This window comes from Neoarius graeffei, chromosome 18, assembly GCF_027579695.1.
Source record: "Neoarius graeffei isolate fNeoGra1 chromosome 18, fNeoGra1.pri, whole genome shotgun sequence".
Taxonomy (NCBI): domain Eukaryota; kingdom Metazoa; phylum Chordata; class Actinopteri; order Siluriformes; family Ariidae; genus Neoarius; species Neoarius graeffei.
Window position 1 is genome coordinate 27,482,987 of NC_083586.1, and position 12,066 is coordinate 27,495,052.

A 12,066-nucleotide genomic window follows, 5' to 3' on the forward strand; every position below is an offset into this window, starting at 1 on the left:
TCATATTTGCATAACATTTCAAAAATCTTATGGCTTTTGCACCATAATGAAAATTTAACACGAGGCTGTTGTACAGGATGAACTTTAGCAGAAATACTACATTACTATGAGCAAGTACATAAACTAATACAGTCGAGGACATCAAGTATGTAAATGGAAAAAGATTTTTGGGTGGAATGAGCAGCACAGTATTTATTGCTTTCTATTGCTTTTACTCCAGGGGATAAGGCCCTTTCTCAAAATGATGGAAACCATTACTATTTGTTTATTTACATGAACATTAAACATCCAACACTGTACTTCATTTCAGACTTTTATTCAGTACACGGATATAAACCAGGTATGTAAAATGATCCAAAGGTATCCATTTTAGTTCATTTCTTTTTTTTTCCTCCCTTGCAGGCTCCACAGAGTAATAAATAAAGCGTAGTATAAAAAGGTAGCAAGCACCAATAATTAGCCCCAGATAAACAAATGAACCTGCTCTTGTGGCCTCGTCAGTAGATTGTCAGTGACACCACTGCTTCTGTGTGAGGGTGTGGCCGCACATCTCTGGGGAAACAAAGGAAAGTCATATTGGAATACAATGTTAAAGTAGTAAAAATTTTAATAACACTAACAGGAAGTTGCATGGAATATGCACACTTGCATTTCTGCCTACATTAAAAAGCAAGTTCATATGGCTATGATAAATGTAATACACTTTCAAGTATTCCTTTGACTTGGTTTGAATTTGCCATTTATTTCTTTTTAGGCTTTTACTGGCCTCTAGAGGCCACCTTGAGAAATTAACCACTTTTCATTAGTTTTTTTGTAAAAGTTTCCAACACTTCAAAAAGCTTCATTTTACCATCACTCAGTGCGTTTACATACACATAGAGAAAATCAAATTTCTGCCGTAGCTCGACTGAAATTGAAGTTCTAAATGCCATGGAAACACCTTAGCTCAGCTGAAATCGAACCGAACTGGATTTCTCATAATCGAGCTACGCGACCTAGATTATGCGATTGTAGCCGAGCTACTTGGTGCATGTAAACCCTATCGAGCTACGTAGTCGAGCTACTTACTTCAGCACTGCCCCTTCCGGAAGTGATGAGTGACGAGACCACAAGCGGGAAACACAACAGCCTCGGTCGGCATGACAACAGTAGTAGTAGTAGCAGCAAGCAGCAGAAGAGGTCAGGAGGAACAAGGAGAACAAACGAACACGGAACTGATAACTTTGTTTATACTCTTGAATAGCTCTTCATGACGACAACCGGAAGTGTACCAACACGATGGGGCGTGTAGCGCCACCTGTGGCTCGGGTGCACAATGTACCTCACACAATAGCTCGATTTCCTTGTGTGCATGTAGGATTGGATTTCTCTGGCACCCCTGCTGGGACCTTCAGCTCGATTACCGACAGCAGCTCGATTTGGATGTGCATGTAAACACACTGACTAGGTGACTGTAGCTCTAGTATGACATTACTATTCTTGTCTTAGCTGACTGCGTGTTAAGTCAGCAGCACTGGCACTTCGGTTGTGGTGGTGGGGAACCCAAACAACCTTGTAGTGAATTGAGTTTTATTAACTTTTGTATTTTATGGCTCAGTTCCCAAAATGTTCAGCATCTTTCTCACACACACTTACAGAACCTTCCTCTGCACTGCAGCATAATGGCCTTGGGTATGAAAAATGTGCTGACCATTTAATAAATTTCTCTGAAGCTGCATTGCCACAGTAGGGAGTAAAGCAAACAGCAGACAAAGCTGTGAAGCCTGCTAGAAAAACAGTAAGCTCCACTAATCTTTTGCCATGCCTGATCAGCCTTATGGATGAGGAAGAGTGATCGCTCTTATACTGGAGCAGAGAAGAGCAGGGGTATCCAAACCTTTCAAAAGACTATACCAAAATACCCAAGGGCCAGTTAGCGTAGACATTCAGCTTTAATTTAATGGTTTTTACATTCAAATTGGGTGAACAGTGCAGGAATTACAGCACCTTTTAGATGTAATCTTGCTTATCTAAAGGATCAAAAGTAAATTGACAAATTAGTGTCATTAATAATTGGTTGCAAATCTACTTCAGTTAAGAATTTTTCCAGAATTTAATGGAAAGTTTTCCTTGCTTGGTGGATCTCCACTACATGTTCTGTGCAGTTTGCTCTGACAAATACTTGTTTCTCCCAGAAGGCCTTCAGCTACTTCAGTTTCCGTGCCCTCTAATCCTAAATGTTTTTTTGCATTCCCCATGATTTGTTTGACAAGGTCTCATAATATTAAAATCATGACCACAACAATCTCGACATGCATGTTTGCTCTGGCTCTTGATGAAAAAGTTTCCTTGTTTCCAGCTCTTGTGGAATCGTACCTTCTCACTTAACTTTGGCTTTCTAGAAAAATTACAAAAAGTGTTGGCTAGAGTGTCACCCATCTTGCATTTTAAGAGAGAATCCAATTAACGTCTGTCCATGGGCCACAGCTGGACCTGGGATCGAACTTTAGCCATCTCTCGAGTAGAGGAATTGCCAGTAGGCATGGTCAAATTGTAAATATTGTGAGCAGCAATGCAACACAACAGTGAGTTGGCTGTATTAAGCTTCCCCAAGCCCCACACTTCAAACACAGACAAGCCAATGTACTTTCAGCGGCTGCACTTTGTTCTCAAAGTCTAAGGCCCACCTTGACCGGGTGCGCCATCTGCTGATCTTCAGACTGTCAGGTCACTGTACAGGGGATTGCATCTCTATAAGGATTCAAACTTATGACCTTTCTCAAAGGGGCAAAGCACCTCCATGAGTCCCCAAAAACCTACTGTAGGCTCAGTTCATATCCCAGAGTCCCTTAAAGTCCCTCCATACAAGCCATTGTAAGATGCCAAACTGAAACGGAGCGTCTCACAATTTCCTTTTTGCTAGCAATCACTTCGGGGGGGAATACTCTGACCTGACATGCACTGGAGGTCAGAGGACAATGGGGTGACCTTGTGGCTTGTATAAGGGTAAGTCAAAAAGCTTCAAGACAAATGAAAAAAAAAATATTTATGAAAAAGCCATTTCTCTACATATCCTCCATTTAAGTCTAAACACTTCTGCAAACAAAGTTTCCATCAGAGAATTCCTTCTTTGTATTCCTTTTGAAATAACATCCGTCTTAGAACTTTCTGACTTGCCCTCGTATGAACTTGGGTTTTCTGGACAAGGTCACACCACTCAATTTTGCAAGTCAATCAAAATCTACTGACCTTGCTTTGTTCCAGGAAAATGAATCTGCAGAACATTTTTTGTTTTGCCCAGTATGTACTCTACAATACCATTTAGACTGGATAGCAGACCAGCTGATTCTTAAGCCGACTGTCCTTTTGTAACAAAGGAAAGACAAGAAGTTCTCTTTGGTAGCTCAAGTCAAGTTTATTTTTTATAGCGCTTTTAACAATAGACATTGTCGCAAAGCAGCTTTACAGAATTTAAATGACTTTAAACATGAACTAATTTTATCCCTAATCTGCTCACTGGGTGGTGGACATCACTATGGCCTACAACCCCACAACCCCTACCATGACAAACCACTCTAGGGGTAGACCCCACAAATGGGCATCGGAAACATTCTGCTCCACGAAGTCTGTACTGCTGCCGCCATCTTCACACCACAGTGCAGTTTTTCCCAGTATCGTTCCTCCCAAAAGCTTTATACTGTACAATGTATGTACAGTGTACATACAATCACTGACTTCATTGAGAGTTCTCAGCATTCACAAGTAAGGTATCTATATAAAATCACCACCACCTCAATACACATGTATCCATCAATGTTTTACACAGTACTTATAGAAATCAGTTCGTAACCAAATTAGGAAGGAACTTCAGATGGTAGATGGCAAATGGCATCCCCTCCCCTAATGTTTTAGTGGATTATCTTCCTATAACAGCATGCCCCAAATATTTTATTTCCTACATAACACACTATTCATTTAATTACATTTTCCAACATTTGGCCTAATCTATCAAACTGGATATAAATGAGTTTATTCATAAATCGTTTTTACACGCATTTACACAAGACATTTGGTAATACCAAATGGTATTCATGAAAATCCCTTAATTTTTTAAAAAAAGTCTACATTTTAGCCTTTTCATGGTGGTGTTGCACTGTTGCGTTATATATTTTCATATTGACTCATTTTAGTGTTGTGAGCTTTGTCTATTTTGGGGTTTTGTGGGCATCACCCAATGTCAATCAGCAGTGTCATGTACACACCTAGTAATTTCTGGGTGAACATCAACATGCGCATGAGAGTATGAAGAAAATCAGTCTCTTTTATAAAGCTTTTCTAAATCTAGTGGAAAGTTCAAGTTCAGTTTGTCAGCGTTTACCACTATTAAATCAGGAAGCTTGTAAAGAGTTTTGTCAACTATCAAACAAGTAACAGAGTTGCACTGATAAATGCAATAAATCATTTCAACCCTTCATGTCATACATCTTGTTTTAGTTTCCTTAAACTGATAACATTTATATAAAAAAAAGAAAAAAATGAACGTGATTATCCGATTGCTAATCTCACCTAAACACGATGGACTATACCCAAGATTGTCTGCTTTAATCAAAGACCATGATGCCCATGAATTGAAAATGAGCACATATCTGTATTCATAGCTCTTAAGGTTACACAGAAACACTGCTTACTTTGTTTATCCTGCTTTCTCCAACACGCCAAGATGTTCAGTCATCCTTCTTGCTGTCAATAAGTTCTTGTGTTTCCTGTGCAAGTTTTCTCTTCGCCTCCAGCTGCTGTTTCAGTGCTGCATCTATCTTCTTCTGCTGATACAGTTTCACTCCAGCAAAGGCAAGACACAAGATTAGGGTCTTGGCTGCCAGAATGTAAAACAGCAGGGGAACATTGTCCAAAACCTAAAACAAAAGAGTTTATGAAAAAAGGAGAGCGTGCAATAATAAACAGGACAGGGCACTGTACTTGGAGTCAAGATCAAGACCAAGATTAACTTTGTCTCACAAAGTTGAGACAAACTGCTCAACTGACACAAACTGCTTCATACTACAGCCAGGTTCAGCTGCTGGCGGCCCTGGCTGCACGCCACGTTATTGCTGAGGACGCGATGGCGATGTGCATGTAAAGGTTGGGACAGCCATTACCAATTTACCGCACCATGCTAATCAAGACCGATCATTGCAAAATTAGGCACAAAGGCTAAATATGCTATAAAATGGCATAAAATAACTTTCCTGAAATGATTTGAGTTGACAGATTCCTTTTTCAGAAATTCACTACCTAAAAGACCTTATTTCAAGAGCTTCTCCCAGCTGCTTTTTCATGCCATGATTGCACCAGAGGGCGCCACATTTCCTTCAATATTTCAAAGTTTCCCAGTGGCTCATGTGCCCAGACCCCCCTCAGCAGGCGCCCCCGCTGGCACCCTTTTCTCAATTTCTAGATAATACCCTGGCCCTTGCACTTTACACACCAACATTCCTCCAGATTCCTTAAATCATTTAGAGAAGAAGAAACCTTTGTGGGCGGCACGGTGGTGTAGTGGTTAGCGCTGTCGCCTCACAGCAAGAAGGTCCTGGGTTCGAGCCCCGGGGCCGGTGAGGGCCTTTCTGTGTGGAGTTTGCATGTTCTCCCCGTGTCCGCGTGGGTTTCCTCCGGGTGCTCCAGTTTCCCCCACAGTCCAAAGACATGCAGGTTAGGTTGAATGGTGACTCTAAATTGACCGTAGGTGTGAATGTGAGTGCGAATGGTTGTCTGTGTCTATGTGTCAGCCCTGTGATGACCTGGCGACTTGTCCAGGGTGTACCCCGCCTTTCGCCCGTAGTCAGCTGGGATAGGCTCCAGCTTGCCTGCGACCCTGTAGAAGGATAAAGCGGCTAGAGATAATGAGATGAGAAACCTTTGTCACATGCACACTTCCAGAACAGTGAAATTCATCCTCTGCATTTAACCCATCTGAAGCAGTGAACACACGCGCGCGCACACACCCAGAGCACTGGGCAGCCACACACAGCACCCAGGGAGCAGTCAGGGGTTAGGTACCTTGCTCAAGGGCACCCCAGCCCAAGGCCACCCCATGTCAACCTAACTGCATGTCTTTGGACTGTGGGGGAAACCGGAGCACCTGGAGGAAACCCATGCAGACATGGGGAGAACATGCAAACTCTACACAGAAAGGCCCTCGCCGGCCGCTGGGTTCAGACCTGGAACCTTCTTGCTGTGAGCCGACCGTGCTAACCACTACACCACCGTGCCGCCCGGTACATATTTAATGATATCATGTACCGTAGATGATGAAATATCTGAATTCCTTTGTATCCTTCCTTGAGGAACATTGCTTAAATATTTCAATAATTTTCTCATGCATTTGTCGACAAACTGGAGATAATCAGCCCAGCTTTGCTCCTCAAAGACTATGCCTTTCCTGGATACTGATTTTATACCAAATCATGATTATAATCATCTGTCGACATCACCCATTTCAAATCGCATGGTTATTTGTTTTACCTCATTACTAGCTCTAAATTGCCCCATCCCAACTTTTTTTTTCTTTAAGATTTTGCATGCCTAAAACACAGGAATGGATGTATATTAACAAATTACCAACAAAGCATGAAATATCTTGAGTTCATCATCTTCTTCTGGCTGCTCCCGATTAGGGGTCGTCACAGCGGATCTTTCGTCTCCATTGCTCCGTCTTCCGCATCCTTCTCTACCACACCTGCCACTTTCATGTCCTCTCACCACATCCATGCATCTCCTCTTTGGCCTTCCTCGTTTTCGTTTGCCTGGCAGCTCCATCCTCAACATTCTCCTTCCAACATGCTCTGCATCTCTTCTCAGGATGTGCCCGTACCATCTCAGTCTCATCTCTCTTAGCTTAATTCCCAAGCTCTCCACATGTGCTGTCCCTCTGATGTGCTCGTTCCTTATCCTGCCCAACCTCCCATCGCAAATCTTAACATCCTCAACTCCGCCACCTCCAACTTTGCCTCCTGTCTCTTCGTTAAGGGTACGGTCTCCAATCCGTACATCACAGCTGGTCTCACTACTGTCTTATACATCTTACCTTTCACTTTTGCTGGGACTTTCCTATCGCAAATGACTCCCGAAATCCTTCTCCAGCTGCTCCACCCTGCCTGCGCTCTCTTTCTCACCTCACTATCACAGCCCCCATTTTCCTGCACAGTTGACCCCGGGTACTTGAATTCACCAACTTTCTTTACGTCTACTCCTTGCATCTTTACTACACTCTCATCGATGCACATGTATTCTGTTTTGCTACTGCGCACCTTCGTTCCTCTTGAAGGTGAGCAGTAGCAAAACAGACTACATGTGTGGCAGCACGGTGATGTAGTGGTTAGCACGGTCGCCTCACAGCAAGAAGGTTCCGGGTTCGAACCCAGTGGCCGGCGAGGACCTTTCTGTGTGGAGTTTGCATGTTCTCCCCGTATCTGCGTGGGTTTCCCCCACAATCCAAAGACATGCAGTAAGGTTGACGTGGGGCGACCTTGGGCTGAGGTGCCCTTGAGCAAGGTACCTAACCCCTGACTGCTCCCCGGGTGCTCTGAGCACGTGCGTGTGTTCACTGCTTCAGATGGGTTAAATGCAGAGGATGAATTTCACTGTGCTTGAAGTGTGCATGTGACGAATAAAGGTTTCTTCTTTTTAGTATCGGGTTGTTTTACAATCAGGGTACAAAGTTTGTGTCACAGGGGTCCAAAATTCAAATTGATTCAAACTGGTTCTTGTACCAGTTTTTAAGTGAAGGACAAGTTAAAGAACAGATAGGCATGTGGAATAGTTTGTATTATAACAAGATTAAGTGTAGCTTTAAGCAGGGCTGGGGGAAACTAATGAAGTGATTCTCGGAGAGGACTTTTTTTTTTTGACAATTCAGAATCCACTACTTCCATAGTGCTTTTAAATATAAGGCTGTAAGCTTTGTGTTAGGTGTCTCTAATATTTATGTCCCAATATCTTGACCACATTTTAGGATGAAAATCATTTTAGATATGTTATTTTATATTGAAAAATTAGCTGTCTCGGAGAGGACTTTTTTTTTTTACACAATTCCATACTAATTTGATCAAAATAGTCTGAAAACTTACTGGCATTCAACATTAAAACTTAACTATGTTTCCAATGATATGGAACCAAATATGTGTTTTATGGTATAAAGAATGATGTAAGTGCATCCCTTTTGGAGCTACCTGTGGTCAAAAAAAGCACTTTTTCTAAATGACACGAGTAATTTTGCTAAATATGACATATACTGCCATACATTCACCAAAAATAACATTATCACCAAATTTTTTTTGCATGGTAAATAGAGCTATCACAGGGCTACAATAAACAACCAAGTTTATTTAGTCAAGCCTTTTGATATTGAAGATAATAAGAGTTAAATGTGATTTTTAGCTTGCGTACCCTGATTGTAAAACAACCCTGTCTTGAGTTCATACTGTCTGTAATGAAAAACAAGTCAAGGTAAATTTAGGAGTCACTGCTTTTCTTTTTATAAATGTGAACTACATATAAATACCAAATGCTATACTAGCTATGAAGGCATGTTTGGTTTTAAACCAAACATTAATACTGCGAACCTTCTGGAAAAGTCCAAGCCAGCTGAGGGCTTTCTTTAAATGAGATGGCACAGCAGCTGCTTTACTACTACATACTGTTCACAGATTTCTGAATGAATACATGTTTAAAATCTGTTTATGCAAGTATTGCAATATTACAGAACCTCAAAGCTATGTCATTGTTTATCAGCAATACGGTATTCAGGACATTGTTTAAAATAATGTTTTATGTAGAACTCATTCTTGGTTCGACCAGATGAAACTTATCAATAATTAACAAACAAACAAAAAAGATATTGGCAGAAATGTCCACTTTGCTTAACAACACACAGGGTACAGACTCAAACCTGTTCATCCATTAATAAGGAAATACAGGCCAGGGCTCTACACGTTTAACCACATTAATAATCACCGGTTTTAAAGACTCTCGTACTGAGTGGGAGGAAGAAATGATCCTTACCCGCCAGTTTATCATCTTCGTTCTTTGCTTTCAAGCCTTAAGAAAATATCTAAAAACTCCAGCTGCAGCTCTCAGATCTCATTTTTAGCGAACTCCAAGCTGTTTTCATCCCTCACCATTGGCTGTTAGTGCATTTCGCTCATGTCCCGCCCCTGGGCGCGTGATCCAATCAGGACATATCCTGCCTCAGTTCACGCCAATCATGAGCTGTGTCCGACTCCATATTCCTTATGTGGACATCACGAAATAACGAAATAATGAAATGTAGCCTACTCATTAGTCTGGCTAACGCGACTTCAAAGCTCTGCGAGCATTTGGTCTGGCCAAGATATGAAGCCCAACCGTTTCCCAGAGCCCGTGGTTGACCCGCCTCCCTGAAATGCCTCAGTTTGCTACTGGTCGAAGCCAGAAAAGGCTGTGACGAAGCTTAAACCAATCACATCACTCTTTCCTCTGACGTATGCGACGCGACGGGGCTAACGGGTAGATTAAACCATAGACACAGATAATACAGACACCTGTTACTCCAAGGTGTAAAAGTTACTGGAATAGCCTTTTTGTTGACATTGATTGGGATAAGATTTGGGTTTGCTTAAGTGATTACATACTTAATAACAAAGTCAAGGAAGTTTCTTTTAAAATATTACATCTAATTTACCCCACAAACACACTATTGCAAAGATTTAAAACAGACCTTTCAGATTTATGTGTTTTCTGTGGTGCTATGTCTGAATCTATTTGTCATTTATTTTATGAATGTTTTTTCTCAAGGTTTTTTTGGGTCGAGGTTGAGCATCTGTGTTGTGAGGTATGGTCTTGTAGTGTATCCTTTAGTAAAAAAGATGTTTTGTTTTTCTTTGAAAAAAAACATTTTGTGAACCATATAATTTTATATTGAATCTTTTTATTATTTTGGGTAAATATCATATTCATAGATGTAAATGGGGGGGAAGGAAACCCTCATTTGCTGCGTTTAAAAATGAGGTCAAATCATATATGAACTCTCTTGAAGGACTGAACAACCGCAAAGCCGAAAGGACAATTATTTTGATGGCAACTTATAATTTTCTTTATTTTCTTAATTAATGACTGTATGTTTCTTTCTCTACCCCACCCTTCCAGTGTTTTGTATAATGTTTGGTTTTTCAATAAAGAGGAATTAAAAAAAAAAAAAAGATTAAACCATAGACATCCTATTTATTGGTGGGACATGGCGATTCATTTCCGCCAGTTCGTTCATGTTGGTCAGTTCAGCAAAGAAATTCGTTCGTTCACTCGTTCATTTTGATGACGTCACACCAAAGCGGCACAACAATGGCTGTCGTCCGAAGTTTAGTTCATCTTGAGTGAACGAGAGGCGGCAGAGGTGCCATCCACAATAGATTTTCATACATTACAATGTGCTTGAGAAAAAGATGGAAGAAAAACATTATCCTAGCATTATCTGAAAAAGACTACATAAACAAAGCTCTGAAAGTTAATTAAATGTAGATGAGAATAAAGCTGTTTTTATATTTATTATATTTATTTTAGTAGAGCCATGGTCTGCCGGCTATGCAGTTGTTCTCTCAAACCCATTAAGCAAAAAAAAAAAATTGCTTATTTAACAGCAACACTCATTTCAGAGAATAAACAACTTTACAAGTCATCGTATTCAGCGAACAGTAGCCTGCGATGTCTCTCTGCTGCATTCATGATCATTCATTGTTTGGCCTGGTCATGGACATGGAAACGGTTGTTATGCACGAACATTCGATTGACGTCACGTCTAGCGAGACCTTTTCCAGCTGTTCGAGCAAGAGACCTCCTTTAAACCCATTAAGTAACACCCATTTTGCTCATATTCAACAGCAACGCTCATTACAAAGAACAAACCACTTTATTACAAATTGCATTAACATTAAAAAAACGAACACAGTATGCCGCGATCTCCAGAGCCACGTTCTTCATTGTTTATCACAGTCATGGAAACCGTTGCTATGCGCCCAGCCCAGTATGGCAGCAGGCAGGCTGGCTGCTGGCTGTTCGTTCGTTCGCGAACTGCTGAGCTCGTTCGCTGTGAACTGAAATGTATTGCTGAGTGAGAGCTCAAAATTGTAAACTAAAGACCTGGCATGTGTCAACGCTCTGATAATAGGGCTCAGATAGCCCTTAAAGAAGTAAAGTGGCGCTGCTCTGCACAGATCAAAATGCAAGTTGGACGCCCTTCTGCTACTGAACAGATCCTGCTGATTCGCCAACGACCGAGACTCAGCGACCGCCCTGCTGCCAGCGAGCAGAGACTGCTGATTCGCGAACGACCGAGAACGAGAGGCAGCGCGAACTAGTTCTAGTCGTTCACTTCGAAGACTCGTTCAAAAAGAAACTCTTACCGAAGCCGGTCGGGAGCAAGGTGAAAACGTCCTTCCTTTCAATAAATACCTCCAGGGCAGCTCTTTGCTCCGTTTTCAATCAAATTAAATCAAGTTTATTTGTATAGCGCTTTTAACAATAAACATTGTCGCAAAGCAGCTTTACAGAATTTGAACGACTTAAAACATGAGCTAATTTTATCCCTAATCTATCCCCAATGAGCAAGCCTGTGGTGACGGTGGCAAGGAAAAACTCCCTCAGATGACATGAGGAAGAAACCTCGAGAGGAACCAGACTCAAAAGGGAACCCATCCTCATTTGGGCAACAACAGACAGCCTGACTATAATATTAACAGTTTTAACAGGTATAACCCTCAACTGTCCTCATGGGGCCGTCCTTCACAGGAGCGGTGCGATAAAACTCCGACCAGACACAGGGCACCAGGATGGATCAAGCAGGTCCGAGGGGCAGAAGAGGCCAGCATCTCAATCCCAGGATCAACATGTAACTCAGAGGGACAGATTGGGGGGAAGAGAGAGAGAAAGAAAACACGTTGTTAGGTATGCCCTAAAAATGACAAGTATTAAATCTGTGTGGTAGGCTCGCAGAGACGAGAGTCTTTACATCAGGCATAACACACAACAATGGCATGTTAATATGGTAAAATATATCATGAC

The 12,066-nt window shown here is 41.5% G+C and overlaps 1 protein-coding gene across 1 annotated transcript; it reads right to left on the reverse strand.

Annotated features, from left to right (window-relative positions):
• Nucleotides 1-300: 300 nt before the first annotated feature.
• LOC132866063 (small integral membrane protein 11-like) lies at nucleotides 301-9,408 on the reverse strand. Its single transcript, XM_060898626.1, has 3 exons — nucleotides 9,037-9,408; nucleotides 4,668-4,892; nucleotides 301-552 (listed from the first exon to the last, which is right to left on the reverse strand). Exons 1-2 carry the CDS (start codon nucleotides 9,049-9,051, stop codon nucleotides 4,704-4,706), a joined length of 204 nt encoding a protein of 67 aa, XP_060754609.1. The 5' UTR covers nucleotides 9,052-9,408; the 3' UTR covers nucleotides 301-552; nucleotides 4,668-4,703.
• Nucleotides 9,409-12,066: the final 2,658 nt, after the last annotated feature.